At 58.0% G+C, this 14895-nt stretch overlaps 6 protein-coding genes across 6 annotated transcripts; 2 read left to right on the forward strand and 4 right to left on the reverse strand.

The window, feature by feature from the left end:
* Window positions 1–836: 836 nt before the first annotated feature.
* Window positions 837–2195, reverse strand: PHYSODRAFT_507768 (hypothetical protein; the record flags this gene model as incomplete). The annotated part of the gene is made up of 1 exon (XM_009530791.1): window positions 837–2195. A coding segment is annotated over one exon (1359 nt), but the record flags the coding sequence as incomplete, so codon positions are not given.
* A 185-nt stretch (window positions 2196–2380) lies between these two features.
* PHYSODRAFT_286298 (hypothetical protein) lies at window positions 2381–3037 on the reverse strand (the record flags this gene model as incomplete). Its single annotated transcript, XM_009530792.1, has 1 exon — window positions 2381–3037. One exon carries the CDS (start codon window positions 3035–3037, stop codon window positions 2381–2383), a length of 657 nt encoding a protein of 218 aa, XP_009529087.1.
* A 1220-nt stretch (window positions 3038–4257) lies between these two features.
* On the reverse strand, window positions 4258–4890 carry PHYSODRAFT_447819 (hypothetical protein; the record flags this gene model as incomplete). The annotated part of the gene is made up of 1 exon (XM_009530793.1): window positions 4258–4890. A coding segment is annotated over one exon (633 nt), but the record flags the coding sequence as incomplete, so codon positions are not given.
* A 2046-nt stretch (window positions 4891–6936) lies between these two features.
* PHYSODRAFT_351501 (hypothetical protein) lies at window positions 6937–8371 on the reverse strand (the record flags this gene model as incomplete). Its single annotated transcript, XM_009530794.1, has 3 exons — window positions 6937–7765; window positions 7803–7911; window positions 8350–8371. 3 exons carry the CDS (start codon window positions 8369–8371, stop codon window positions 6937–6939), a joined length of 960 nt encoding a protein of 319 aa, XP_009529089.1.
* A 3542-nt stretch (window positions 8372–11913) lies between these two features.
* PHYSODRAFT_506402 (hypothetical protein) lies at window positions 11914–12311 on the forward strand (the record flags this gene model as incomplete). Its single annotated transcript, XM_009530795.1, has 2 exons — window positions 11914–12096; window positions 12234–12311. 2 exons carry the CDS (start codon window positions 11914–11916, stop codon window positions 12309–12311), a joined length of 261 nt encoding a protein of 86 aa, XP_009529090.1.
* Window positions 12312–13846: 1535 nt separating this feature from the next.
* Window positions 13847–14530, forward strand: PHYSODRAFT_561160 (hypothetical protein; the record flags this gene model as incomplete). The annotated part of the gene is made up of 1 exon (XM_009530796.1): window positions 13847–14530. One exon carries the CDS (start codon window positions 13847–13849, stop codon window positions 14528–14530), a length of 684 nt encoding a protein of 227 aa, XP_009529091.1.
* Window positions 14531–14895: the final 365 nt, after the last annotated feature.

Genomic DNA, 14895 nt, shown 5'->3' on the forward strand with positions numbered 1-14895 from the left:
CAGCACACAAAACGCAACTGCATTGGTCTGCGGGCTGGGTTCGTGTCACTTTCCAGTCCAGTCTTGTACCGCAGCAGCATGGGCTCCAGCTGCACAATTCGACACATCATTTGGGTCGTCGAGTTCCAGCGGTCATCGAAGTCGCAGATTACAGGCAACGCCTCGCCACTGTTGCTACTTGATGCGGAAGCTGGGGGTGCAGACGTAGCGTTCTGGGATGAAGACGTCCCATCCTCTGCTGTCACATCCGTGCTTTGGCCGTCCTTGACACCGTCCAACTCGTCGCCCATCGTACTGTTTCCACCCTCGGCAATACTCACACTGACCCCGTCCGCCGTGGCCGCAATGGATGCTGCTTGAGCTGACGCTGCAGAGGCAGCAGAGGCCTCCTCGCCCATACTGCGCTGCAAAGCGAGGAAAATCTGGTACTCCGACGGATTCTGGATGAAATAGGAAACGTAGTTGCGGCAACGACGCGTAAGATCTGCACACTCGCGCAAACCACTGGACACGGCGCCTTCAAGCTCCTCCACAAAGCATCGTACGACTGCCAGGCCCGGGTATTCGCTGTGAATTGCGTTCGCTTCGGCCTCTGCTTCTGCCTGAGCTTCAGCGGCTGTTCTTGGGCTGTCGGTGTCGTTTTCTTGTGAGTTGTTGATGGTAGGCGTATGTGGGCGCATCGTTAAGGCTGCAACTTTAGATGACGGAATCTCCCACTTGTCCATGACGTCTCGAAGCAGCGCGATAGTGTTCACGCGTTCATCCAGAGGCAGCACGTACACCTCCAGCACACAGTCGCGACGCCGGAAGCCGCGCGAGATCCAGTGGCCGCTCACCGTGAGCACATTTTGTCCAAATGCAGACGTCCAATTATTCAGCGACAGGCTCAGCACCTCCACATCGGCCATCACCTCCTTCAAAATCTCTCGCTGCGAGTAGTACAGATTGGCCAACGCCAGCTTGATGGTGTCCTCGGACGGCAGTTTAGGCAAGGGGCCACCCATGCCGGCGCCGCCGAATCCGAGCGCCCCGCCATAGCCAAAGTTGAGTCCAGGGGTGGGCCACTCCGTAGATCCGCCGAACAGCAGCATGCCTAGCTCGGTTCCCATGTGCGAGACGTCCAGCGGCTCGTACTGTGCTATCAGGTACTTGAGCAGCCGATGTGTCAGGATCTTCTGGTTGGTCGCATTGTTCACACTGGCGTTCACCGCGCCAGCGCCACTATTCCCGCTAATACTTGAGCTGTGTCGCCGCCCGCGCAGCACTCCGCCAGTCGGGCCGGCGCCGGCTAGAGTAGAATAGTCGAAGAACCTCTGGTCCAACTCGATGGCCGCATCGTTCAGCTCGAATCCCGCCGGGAACTGCAGTGCGCCCGACGTGGCCGCCCCGGCCGTCGTGCCGGGCAGCGTCACAAAGCCGGCCGGGTCGAACTCCGTGGCCGCAACTCCGAGTGTCGCGCTGGCCGCGGCCCCAATGGCGGCGGCCTGCTCGGCCTGGTCCACCACGAGCTTCCTCCTCTTTGACGCCGCGGCGCCTCCACTGGCCGCGCGCCGGCGGGCCGTGCGCAGCTCCAGTAGCTGATGCCGCTGCTTGCCCCCGAGCGGCTCGCCGGGCGACAGACTGCCCAGCACGCCGGCCGTGTCCGACGGCAGCAGCAGGCCGGCCGAGGCGGCCGAGGCCACGGCCCCGCCCGCGGGTGACGCGAGGCTCTGGAGCTGCTGCTGCAGCTGGCGGCGGTGCAGGCCGCGCGGGTACTCGTAGTCGGCCGCGCACTTGCCCGGCGCGTACTTGTGGTGCTTCTTGCGCAGGTGGCGGTTCATGGTGCTGGTGCCGCCCGAGTAGGCGAAGCGCGTGGTCTGCGCGGGGCACAGCGTGCAGATGACGAACTTGCCGCTGGCGTCCTTGACGAAGTAGTCCCAGATGAAGCTGGGCAGCACCATGGCCGCCTCGGCCTTGTCGCCGCCCAGGCGGCCGCTGCGCCCGCGGCGCCGGCCGAGCCCAACGGACACGGAGGCCGGTAGGGCGACGTCTTCGACGTGGTGCGGCTCGGCCTGCGCGGCCGCGGCCACGGCCTCCTCGATCGTGGGCGCCACGTTGACGTTGACCGCATTGACCGCGTCGTCCTCCGGCGGCTTGGCGTGTTGTTCGTCTACAGCGGCGACCTGGCCGTCGTCACTCGGTTCAAGGACCGGCATGAGCTCCATGGTTGACCGCCTTTGCCTTGCAAATGTATGGCCGCACGGTCCGCGAACCGCGGCCCGCGCTGATTGGTCATCTGTGTAGCTTAAATCAGTGGTAGAGGCTTTCAAATGTGGTTAAAAGAATATGTTTGACCATGGTGCAGTCTTATCGGTACAAGCACTCCGCCGACCTGAGTTGGTTACTTTGTTTCTGTTAGGAGCTGCGGTAGGAATGAGATTCCAAAGCCTAAGGCGATGAGGGCGATCACAGCGAGTAGCACGTACGCAGCCGGCTTGAGTATCATATCGTCCATAACATCCATTGCCTCTAGATTGGCGCGTAGGTACTCGTCGCCGTCAGCAGCAGCCCGAAGTTGTTTGAGTTTGCGCTTTGAGACCTTGAGGTGCTTTTTCTCCAGCATCCTCGAAACTCTCCCAATTGGAGGGTTCTTCGCCAAGTTCTCGATCAATTCAGGGTCCTTGCTCAGCCCTTTAACAAAACTCGGGTCCTTCTTCATGGCGGTGTCCAGCTTCTTCGCGATTGGCATGTTCTCCACAGCCGCGACAATGTCGGCATTCTTGCGCGTACTAGCGAGCTGGCTGCTTAGACCAGAGTTCTTCTTGAATAGACCTTTGACTCTCGCTGCAGCTGAGGACAGGAACGCTCTCTCTTCGATCTCCACTCTCGGCAAGGTATCGGTGGGGTTGTCGCCTTGTTGTGGCGAGGTTCCATCCGTGGTAGGGAACTTGAGTAAGCGGTGGCGTATGATGCCATGCTGGTCCTCGTTGGCTGCAATAATGCCAGGGCTTATAATGAATGCAAACAAGAGCAAGAGTAGCATGTGCGTCGCCTGCATAGCTCCCGCCTTTCGACTTTCGGACTTGTGTTTTTTGCTTGGGGGGTATTGGGCCGATTCGGAAATGAACGGCAGTACACCTAAAGTAGAGGACAGCAGTGTGTCTCCTCCGAATGTATCAATGATCTGACTTGTTTTATGGTGCGTTGGGTGTCATCCGACTTCGCGTTATACCTTGCTGCACTACAAGTACTAGCAATTGGATTGCTATCGTTCGACGTAGCGTGGTGCGTTGGGCGCAGTAGTCGGCTAAACTGTACGTGTATGAGCGAAAAATGAGCTCCGAGGGGTCTTCGGAGCCCCTTTTCGGCCGCAGTCGAAGGGAGACAGCCCACAAGGCAAATACGCCAACTGGAGTCATCCAGCTTCGCGTTACGATGGCGAGTGTTGCTCCAGCGCGATGCCGCGATGTCCAACGCCGCGTTTGCTAACAACCAAAATGGTGACGACCTGGTCAGCTTGACCCATGATGGACTTCCTCCTCTCTTGCTCTCGTGGTGCATGCACGACTCATCATGAGTCACTCGTGCCACGTTGACGTTACAGAACGTTAGCCTATGTGCAACTTTAAAGGTACAGGATCACTCCAACGTCGTGCTACAGTTCGCATGGCCCTGGGCCCATTGTAGCTATTTGCGTTGCTCCAGTAGATTCATCAACATCTTCGAAGACGAACGAGAATTGGGTTGTCCTTACTTTCGAGTACATTTCAAGGATTTTCGAGTAACGAGTAATGTACTCGGACTTTCGAGTACATAAACTTCATTTGAACGCGAGCACTGCATCAACTTGCTACTACTGACTCTTCTCCAAAGGCGTTGCTTGTTGGGATGTCATTCAGGAACGTAAATAACGTGCTACAAGCCCATAAGAAGATGTGTTCTTTTGTTTTCTGCTAGGTAACGCTTAAATTCTCTATTTGCTTGCTCGCATCCGCACAAGTGATTCGATGCGTTACTTCCCCAGATGCATTCATAGCGTGCCTTATTTTGGTCTAGTTCAGGGTGGCATGGCTTTCTGTGGCGTCTTTCCTAAGTCACAAATAAGACTTGAGTGAAATTACTCGGAAGTCAGTGAAGTGTACTCGCAATTAAGTAGCACCCAAGAGAATTTATTAAAAAAAAAATAAAGCTTATTCATAAGAAGCGAAAGCTAAAGGTTTCAAATACCGACTTCTTCTTCCTGATGTCATCCCACCAGTGGCTTTACGCAGAGGCCGGCTTCCACTGGAAGTCGGGAGATACCAGTGCCTTGTCAAACACAAATGCAACGTCCTCCAAACTCCCCAAAAGGTGCAGCATAGGTGTCAGCATATCGCTCTGAGCGATCACGTTCACCACGCGGCCACTGTCGCTATCCCACTGGAAGTACGTCGAGCCGTGCATGACGATCCGTTGACCCAGCAGTCTATCTCGCAGGTGTCGCCCGTCGTGTGAGGCACAAAGGTGCGGGAACACTTTGCGTAGCGTTCTCTCGGTGAGGGTCACGCTTGTCCTCGTGGCGATGGTCACGGACCCGTTCTCCATCCTTTTCAAGCCGAAAGGCTCCACTTCGAAGTCATCGAACCTCTGGGAGAAACACCAGCTTCTCCGCGCAGCCTCAGTGGCGTACCCGTCGTTGAGCGCTGTCTGATTGTCGCTAATCGTAGCTGCCATGGCGTTGAAGCGCGGCTTCAGTTGAGTACCACGACGGAAGAGGTCAAAGTATTGTGCTGCCACGTTCCAGATGTCCTCCTTCGTCTGGTTACCACGACGACGGCTTTCGAGCGCCGCGATCTCACGACGAAGCTGCTGCGTTTCCTTCTCGAGGGTCTCGAGATGGTTCTTCTGTTTGGCTCTGTAGCGTCTTTGGATTTCCCGGCGCTGGGTTCGATGAAGCTGCAGTGCTTCAGTTTCTTCCTCTCCAGTCGTCATGGGTCTAACGGTCTGCTGAGTCTCTTGGGGATCACGCGGAGGATGTTGGAGGGGTCTATACGAAGAATCTGTCGGGGTCTCGGCACGCTTCCTCTTGCCTATTGTAGCGGAGCAATCCTCCGTTGCTGCCACGTCCTCATCTTCTGGTGCACCACAATGCCCCTCCCAATTCGTTGATAGTGTTCCATGCATTTGTCCCTGTTCACAGTGACGCTGCAGCTCGTTCCTCTTGGGTCGCTCCTCCTCCGTGTAGACCCTTCTTGCTCGCTTGGTATACTGCACTATGCCGCTGATAACCGCGTCGCTAAGGAGCTGGATGTTTGGTGGGTGGAGGACGCTGGCATACATCGTGGTGGTTAACGGAGCAAAACACGAATGGCAACGAAATGGGCTGAGAAGGCTTCCAGCAATAGAGATGCGAGGCCCGTTTCGCTCACAACGCTCACGAATTGAGACCGTCGCGCCTAAAATAAAGACAACTACCGTTGACAAATGTCTTGAATTGCATGAAGAGCGTCCGTCCTGCGTAGGGGACACTGAATGGCGACAACGAACTTCGTAGCCCCCCCCAGGGTTCACGTGCTGCATCAGAAATAGCCATGATTTTGCAGTTCATAGTCTCGTTGCGTTGACGAGCAGCTCGCAGCTCTGGTCGCGGCGAGTATGAGCGCGTGGTGTGGTGTGTCGAGGATGTGCAGGCGAAACTGCCGCTCAAGTCATCTGAAGAGCGGCAGCAGGAGGAGGGCAGCGCAACTATTCTGGACCGGCTGTACCAGGTCTTCGTCCAGGGCAACAAGCGGAGACAGCTCAGGTATGGAGCAACCAGCTATTGTTCTGTGTTGGATAGTAGCGTGCGTGCTAACGCTGTGACTTGACTCTTCTTGTGTTGACAGTTGAATTACAACGTAGGATCCTGCTGCAGGCTGTGACGGAGGCGCATTACGAGGAGTGGGTCGCGTGCATCAAGCACGTAATGGAGCAGTAGGGAGGGAGCGCGAAGGCGGTGGCCGATTCAAGCCGGAGAGCTGACAGCCCATGGAGCGGTGGCGGTGACAGCACAAACGCTGCTGCTGCTGGGCTGGACGCTAGAAGTACGGGGTCGTCGCCGTTATCTGGCCGCTCTTTCTTGTAAGTGTGCGTGCCGTCTTGACGTGCCTAGAAGAATGAAACGGAGCACATCATGTAAGGCTGGTGTGGTTGGCTGTGCCATGGGCTCTGCAGGTGTATGTAGCTTCAAGTCTCCGTTGTACCGGATGTAGATCAGTGCGTGCCGCTTGAGCCCGCCGCATGCAGACGACCCACGCGTCGTCTTACAACGCGGCGACGAATAAGCCGCTCCATCCTGGCTCGTCCGCTAGTCGCCGCCGCGTCTGAAGGTGCCCTTGCAGGGAGGGAGCCCGTGCGTCGCTCATATAAATCATCGGGCCCCTCCCTCCGAAATATTACGGCGCGCGTCGCACGCGGCGACTTTCGTTTGCGCCCGGGTCGCGTCAGTCAGTGCCCTCAGAGGCCGAGGTGCAGGGAGGAAGAGGCTGTTGGTGTGACGCGAGCGAGGCGGATCTCAGTGCCATGGAGCTGGAAGCAGTCCGCGCGTTGGCGAGGGTGCAAGAAGAAGTCGCCGAGAGGCGGAGGGCTCCTGTAGTGCGCTCGAGCCTGTCCCCGCCGCTTGAGCCTTACGCCCCACAAAAGGCTTCCAAAGCTTCGAATCGATCCCGTGAGTCACCTTTCGCCAGTCTGCAGCGAGTGGGACGCCACGCGGGCTGAGCCTTTGGGTCGGCGCGACCAAGCAACGCCACCTCATTCGCACCCTCCGGGAGGGCCTCCCTCAATGACCGATGTTGTCGAAACAGTTGTTGAAGTTGATCCCCAATCTATGCGGGGCGTGTGTATTGATTCATCTAAGGCTATCGGGATATACTTATGGTACACTACGTCACTCAAAGGACGACACCACGGGTGCAGGTGGACATGGAGGAAATGCAGGCTCTAGCAGTCGGAGCTGTCCATGCAGTCCAGCGGCAGCCGAGCGAAGGCGCGGCCGGCCTCCGTGAGCTCGACGCTGATGCTGCTGCTGCTCTGGCTGAGCAGGGTCATGGCCGTGGCGGCGGCCTCGTCGTCGGTGGCGGCGACCGAGCGGCAAGCCGACGGTGAGCGGCTACGACTGCGGTCGCGGCTGGACGGCGAGCGACCGGCCTTGGCCCGCTCCAGCGCGCGCTCCTGGCGGATGCGCTGGGCGTCCTCGCGCGAGATGGCCGACCAATTGATGGCGTGCTTCTTGGACTTCATGAGGCGGTAGGGCCATACGATGCCGAGGCGCCGGCAGTTGCGCTTGATGGTGACGGTGGCCACGCCGAGCTGCTGCGCGGCCTCGCGCTGCGACATATGGAAGTACTTGGCCATCTCCTCGGTGGTGAAGTCGAACACGACGCGGCTCTTGCGGGCCTTCTTGGAGGGGCTGGCCGCGGGCTCGGCGCGCGCCTTGGCGGCGGTCATGGTGGGCGAGGCCAGCTGGCGCGACGGGGACGCCACCACGGGCGCGGCGAAGGTGTTGATGGTCATGGGCTGCTGCTGGTAGCCGAAGGCCGTCGAGCCGCAGTGCAGCGGGTGCGCAACACTGAACGTGCTGGGCACCGCGGCGCACGCGGAGAACGGAGGCATGCTGCTCATCATATTGGGCGGACGGGCGGAGGCAGGTCGGATCGGGCGGTGCTCGCTGGCGGGTGAATTCGCGAATGACTCGTTCCGACCGCGGCGCATTTCGGCCGGCCGGCCAGGATTCCGGGCGCAGGCGGGCCGGAGGCGGGGGCGAGCGGCGCTCCGGACGCACGGACTCCTCACTGATTAGCGCTGACACGAGCGGCGCTGGCGCCAACCGGCCACTGCGGCCGAGCGGATACTTTTCTCGCCGCGGCGCGCCATCGCCTGTCTCGCGCGAAATCTTAGTCCGCAGACATGGCCTCGCTGCGACTTGCTGCGCGCGTGCGGCCGGCGCCGCCTCTGGCCGCCTTCGTTCTGGCGACAAATGAGCCTGGCGAGCGGCACTTGACCCCTTTGAAGTTGGAATAAGAACGCCCTGGATCGCTTGAACACGCGCTCTTGCAGAGACCGGCGCGCGCGCCCGCGCTACACCCCGAAACGCTGGACCCACATGGCTGCACCCGCCCGAGGTGGACCTTACAAAGCCCAGCCTGCGAGCAGGCCACTGGGCCAGACCGGGGCTGCCTAACGTCGTCGCGGAAGTAGAAGCAGCTCCACACCGCGGCCAGTAGTAGGCAGGTAGATCGATCTTCTAGCAGCGGTGGCGGGCTCACTCAGCGCGACACATGGTTTGGCCGCTTGCGCGCGGCGTGGCTCGGGCCGAGGGCGCCTCGGATCGTTCTAGCCACACCCGCCTTCAACTTGCAGCCGAGCCTGCAGGCATTCGTGTCTCTGGGCCGCAAACTATATGGGATACCCGCCGCTAAAAATGTAGCAGACCCACGAATGCATCGTTCGTCTTCGGAGAAGCTGAGGGCGTTTCGGACGTCACGGGCGTCGCACGGTTGCAAGCTTGGATAAGAGGGTGCCACCCTGTCGAGGTGCCACTGCAGTCTCGGCGGAGGCCTACAGTATCCTATGCACTTCAACGTCAATAACCAGCAGCGAGCTTTGCGGCCGGCTGGCGGATTTTCGCCGTCTCCTTGGAGCGGGATCAGTGGGAATCTGGTTTGATCGAGCTCCTGCAAACCGTTCCTACGGTTTCGCGGTCACTGTTTGGCGCCGGAGCTGGCAGCTTGCGCGGTGGCAGTTCCAGGAACATCACTTTCGGGGCCACCGCACTCGGTTCAGCGCGCTCTGCTGTATTTTGCGTTCTTGCAACCCAGGCCTCGGTGTGTCTTACGATTCCTGCCATCCGAGCGTAACTCCGCGGCGCCCAAAACAGATAGCTTCAGCGGTGCAGGGGGCAAGACTGTGGCAGGAAGAGTTGGCTAGTTTTAGATCTGCAATGGTCAAATTGTCCAGTAAAAGCGTGCTTGGCGCGCGTGATTCGCAGCCCGCAAACTTAGGGATCCACGCGCGCTTGGATATTCATTCGCGGCCATCGCTTCTTGACACCCATGTGAAATATGCTCTGTGGACATTAGCTAGCTGGATGGATTCTCTTTAGTCGGGGTCAGGTCGGTCGCAAAGGACACATCACAATACAGGAATGAGCGGGGTCCAAGGCAAAGTTCCCGATTTTCACCTCGACTTCGTGGCTCTTATTACCGCTGTGCGATAGATTACGGTCTCACGGTGTATGCTCTGAGAGCAATGAAAATATAAGGCTCACATTTCTCTCGCTGATCCCGTGCCCACCCCACCCCACCACCACCAAGCACGCCTTGTGTTGTACAAGCTTTGCTACTGCCACTCTAGGCTACGCCACCATTGCATACGAATCACGAGCTGTCCACGAAGCGTTTTGATCGGGTGCACAATGCCTGTTATTTGAGCATTATGATACTTTATGCTAATTTACACTGAGCATTGCTCAGTGAGCAAACTGCAAGCTGCAGCGCATTGTTCCTCGCACTTGACAAGCAAACGATATCTGCTCTGGTTCTGAAAAAAGAAATGACCGACTCGAGCTCTGCAAATGCTCTGCACACGGGCATGGTCCACCCTCAGACTGGACCGAATGAGCCGAAGCAGCGAGTTGGTGGTGCTCTTGCCTTGATGACACGCGCGCGCTGGGGGTCTGGTGGATACAAAACCGCTTGACACAAGGTCTGAATAAGCTTCTCGGAGCGTGGTGTCCGAAGTTCGGACTCCGAACTCAACTGCACCGCGCGACGCGCCCTCTAGCCAATCAGACCGCAGGACGCTCAGTTGTCCGGTGTCCATCTTTCGTCATTGGCAAATGGTCAAGGTAACATCAAGACGAAGCGTCCAGTTGACACGCGCATTCGCTGCACCAAGGTCCAATCGTGTCCGTGGCCGACTCCACGCGGATACTGTCGGGCGCCTTTCAGGATGTTTATGGACGCTCGATCCCCTGTCCCCTGTCGGTATATCGATGGTGATGGCCACTCGCTGGATGTTAAACGGTTGGCCCCAAGCCCTTCGTGGTTGAGTCCCGCGTCGCGGATACTTTCTTGTCTCCATTACATGTATTTACTGAGTTGAAAAGGTATCAAATGATCTACTCGCGCTTTTGAGAAGTGGTGTTGCATGTGCTACTGGTCCGTCTGCTCATGAATGCCCCACACGAAGTGAATTCACCCAGTGCTGTTCGTCAACTGCAGAAGAACAGATCCGCAACAATTTAGGCAGCAATTTAGAATACGAAGCGAATAGACCTCTGTGGGGAATGGAGAGGGACAAGGTACAATACAACCTACACACAGGTCCGATCAAATGAATAGGTAGGAAGTGCTGGAAGACACTGGATATCGGTGCATACCGGGCACTTGTCCACTATGGGCCAATGCTTTTAAGCAATGGGCCATAGTGGACAAGTTTTAAAAAAAGTATCCACAATACCCCCCCCCTAGCCTACCACTCGTCATCTTCTACAGAAGTATGCACACTTGGCTTTTGCGCTCTCTAAGCCATCACTTTGTACGAAGGCCGTTTGATAGGGCATGTGCTGGCGATGTTGTCGCCCATGAGCGCCTCGGATGAAACCCGCCTGCAGTTTGAGTCCGAGCGTTTGTCGCCGCTGCAGAAAAAACTTGTTGGAGTGCGTCCCGTGAACTATGGTGAGAGTTAGGCGCGGAGCTCCTTATCTTCCTTATTAGCAGGATATGAAGGGGACGATGGTCAACTTCTTCCTCAACTGCAAACCCAGCTCTGGGCGAGTCATTCATTGCGTACGAAAGCGGTCAAGCAGCTTACCTCAACTTGGCCAATACATTCATCAAGCTTAAAAGCGGATGCAGTGACTTCGTCATACCAACGCAAGCCAAATCAACAATGTCTTCTTGCTTGAGATGGGCTCCACAAGATACATGTAGCATTCGCGAGTCAATTGAGGTGCTAGCCACTAAGATCGAGCAGCAGGTTGGCAGAAAACACTAAACGCTTGTAAAGCGTATAGCGCGTCGGACCAAGCGCGCGTGTGACTATCAGCACAGCCACGCATTAACTGGACGCTTCGACTTGACACCGCATCGCTGCGTGGCCAATGAAGTAAGCGATAAACAGCGCTGCTGTCCAATTGGCTGGAGGAGGATACGCGGCACGCCGCTCGTTACTGCGTCGCGGTCGAATGGACTGCATGTGTCCAGACGCCGAAAAGCTTATTCGAGCTTTGTGTCAAGCTCCGATCATGTGATAACGGGACCATTTTGTACAGAATATTAAGCGTGCCAACGAGTGCGAGCCGTCCATTCATTGCTTTGTCTGCTCATTCAGTTCAGTGTGGTTGCCCGCATTTTGCTCCGGCAAAATGCACGCCTATCACGGTGCTTCAACAGAGAGAATGAGACCGGCACATACCCACACACTAATAGTGTGACACTATCTATAGTGCTGCCAGCGGGCCACCCTTCTACTTAGGTTAGTCCTAGCGCTAATTTGATACTTTATGTCAGCTCCTGCGCCGTCCAAGCACCTTCACTCCAACAAATGCGGCTACTGCTTCAGCCCTTCATCACCTCTGAACGAGCTCTTACGAAGCAATGGTATCACTGGCACCATTGGCTCGTTATTCAGCTGGTACGGTACAGAATTCTGCCCGAATAAGGAACGGGTGTACAACTAATAGCCTCACATATTTAATATTATTTTCCAGTCGATGTGGCGATAGGGGGATGTGCAAGGTACTGAGGTACTAAGGTGAAAAATCCAGTGCCAATCATCAGCTCTCCACCCTCGTTTGAAAAATGGCGCGCATTTAGCGATCTTACTAGACTTCAAACTACATGTACCGTAGTGGTAGACTCGCACTTTTGCTTTTGCACCTCGCCCCACAAGCCCACCTCCTCCCCCACTCCACCCATGAAGTCCACACCGTCCAAGCGTCTCCGCCTCACTTGGTCTGAGAAAGTGGGCATCCTCGACAAGGCAGCCCGCACACCTGCTCTCTCCTACAGGGGCCTGGCTGCGTGGGCTATGACGGAGTTCAGCCTCCCGGCCGCCCCAGGAAAGACAACGATATGCCGCATAATCAAGTCAAGTGCAGTCCTGCTGGGGCGGCCGCTGGAGAAGGACCAAGGATGATTATTCATTGTATTAAGCGACACATTCTATCCCGCAAGATGATGCAGGCTCTAGACCGGCTTGGTGAAGGGCTAGATAATCCCTACGAGGTCGACCAGTTGACAGCGCTGTTGTGGTGCGAGGATGCCTGGTCAAAGGTTGGTGCTTCGACCATACGCCACATTCCGGACTCGTAGGTAAAGCTGCTCTTCAGTTCATTTTGAAATAACTAAATCAGTACATTGGAAAAGTATACTCAACTTAACATCAATTTATATATTCTGCGTCTTTATATATATCAGGCGTTCCTTACTCAGGCAGATTACTGTACCAGCAGAATAGCGAGCCAAAACGATTTGCTTTCTGAAGGAGATGGCTAGCTACAAATGATCAATGTCAAGGGATACTGCGCGTGTTTACTAGCTCTTTTCCTAGCCAAGTTTCCAGCCACAGTCTTGCCCCCTGCACCGCTGAAGCTATCTGTTTTGGGCGCCGCGGAGTTACGCTCGGATGGCAGGAATCGTAAGACACACCGAGGCCTGGGTTGCAAGAACGCAAAATACAGCAGAGCGCGCTGAACCGAGTGCGGTGGCCCCGAAAGTGATGTTCCTGGAACTGCCACCGCGCAAGCTGCCAGCTCCGGCGCCAAACAGTGACCGCGAAACCGTAGGAACGGTTTGCAGGAGCTCGATCAAACCAGATTCCCACTGATCCCGCTCCAAGGAGACGGCGAAAATCCGCCAGCCGGCCGCAAAGCTCGCTGCTGGTTATTGACGTTGAAGTGCATAGGATACTGTAGGCCTCCGCCGAGACTGCAGTGGCACCTCGACAGGGTGGCACCCTCTTATCCAAGCTTGCAACCGTGCGACGCCCGTGACGTCCGAAACGCCCTCAGCTTCTCCGAAGACGAACGATGCATTCGTGGGTCTGCTACATTTTTAGCGGCGGGTATCCCATATAGTTTGCGGCCCAGAGACACGAATGCCTGCAGGCTCGGCTGCAAGTTGAAGGCGGGTGTGGCTAGAACGATCCGAGGCGCCCTCGGCCCGAGCCACGCCGCGCGCAAGCGGCCAAACCATGTGTCGCGCTGAGTGAGCCCGCCACCGCTGCTAGAAGATCGATCTACCTGCCTACTACTGGCCGCGGTGTGGAGCTGCTTCTACTTCCGCGACGACGTTAGGCAGCCCCGGTCTGGCCCAGTGGCCTGCTCGCAGGCTGGGCTTTGTAAGGTCCACCTCGGGCGGGTGCAGCCATGTGGGTCCAGCGTTTCGGGGTGTAGCGCGGGCGCGCGCGCCGGTCTCTGCAAGAGCGCGTGTTCAAGCGATCCAGGGCGTTCTTATTCCAACTTCAAAGGGGTCAAGTGCCGCTCGCCAGGCTCATTTGTCGCCAGAACGAAGGCGGCCAGAGGCGGCGCCGGCCGCACGCGCGCAGCAAGTCGCAGCGAGGCCATGTCTGCGGACTAAGATTTCGCGCGAGACAGGCGATGGCGCGCCGCGGCGAGAAAAGTATCCGCTCGGCCGCAGTGGCCGGTTGGCGCCAGCGCCGCTCGTGTCAGCGCTAATCAGTGAGGAGTCCGTGCGTCCGGAGCGCCGCTCGCCCCCGCCTCCGGCCCGCCTGCGCCCGGAATCCTGGCCGGCCGGCCGAAATGCGCCGCGGTCGGAACGAGTCATTCGCGAATTCACCCGCCAGCGAGCACCGCCCGATCCGACCTGCCTCCGCCCGTCCGCCCAATATGATGAGCAGCATGCCTCCGTTCTCCGCGTGCGCCGCGGTGCCCAGCACGTTCAGTGTTGCGCACCCGCTGCACTGCGGCTCGACGGCCTTCGGCTACCAGCAGCAGCCCATGACCATCAACACCTTCGCCGCGCCCGTGGTGGCGTCCCCGTCGCGCCAGCTGGCCTCGCCCACCATGACCGCCGCCAAGGCGCGCGCCGAGCCCGCGGCCAGCCCCTCCAAGAAGGCCCGCAAGAGCCGCGTCGTGTTCGACTTCACCACCGAGGAGATGGCCAAGTACTTCCATATGTCGCAGCGCGAGGCCGCGCAGCAGCTCGGCGTGGCCACCGTCACCATCAAGCGCAACTGCCGGCGCCTCGGCATCGTATGGCCCTACCGCCTCATGAAGTCCAAGAAGCACGCCATCAATTGGTCGGCCATCTCGCGCGAGGACGCCCAGCGCATCCGCCAGGAGCGCGCGCTGGAGCGGGCCAAGGCCGGTCGCTCGCCGTCCAGCCGCGACCGCAGTCGTAGCCGCTCACCGTCGGCTTGCCGCTCGGTCGCCGCCACCGACGACGAGGCCGCCGCCACGGCCATGACCCTGCTCAGCCAGAGCAGCAGCAGCATCAGCGTCGAGCTCACGGAGGCCGGCCGCGCCTTCGCTCGGCTGCCGCTGGACTGCATGGACAGCTCCGACTGCTAGAGCCTGCATTTCCTCCATGTCCACCTGCACCCGTGGTGTCGTCCTTTGAGTGACGTAGTGTACCATAAGTATATCCCGATAGCCTTAGATGAATCAATACACACGCCCCGCATAGATTGGGGATCAACTTCAACAACTGTTTCGACAACATCGGTCATTGAGGGAGGCCCTCCCGGAGGGTGCGAATGAGGTGGCGTTGCTTGGTCGCGCCGACCCAAAGGCTCAGCCCGCGTGGCGTCCCACTCGCTGCAGACTGGCGAAAGGTGACTCACGGGATCGATTCGAAGCTTTGGAAGCCTTTTGTGGGGCGTAAGGCTCAAGCGGCGGGGACAGGCTCGAGCGCACTACAGGAGCCCTCCGCCTCT

This window comes from Phytophthora sojae (genome assembly GCF_000149755.1).
Source record: "Phytophthora sojae unplaced genomic scaffold PHYSOscaffold_5, whole genome shotgun sequence".
In the NCBI taxonomy this organism is placed as follows: Eukaryota; Oomycota; class Peronosporomycetes; order Peronosporales; family Peronosporaceae; genus Phytophthora; species Phytophthora sojae.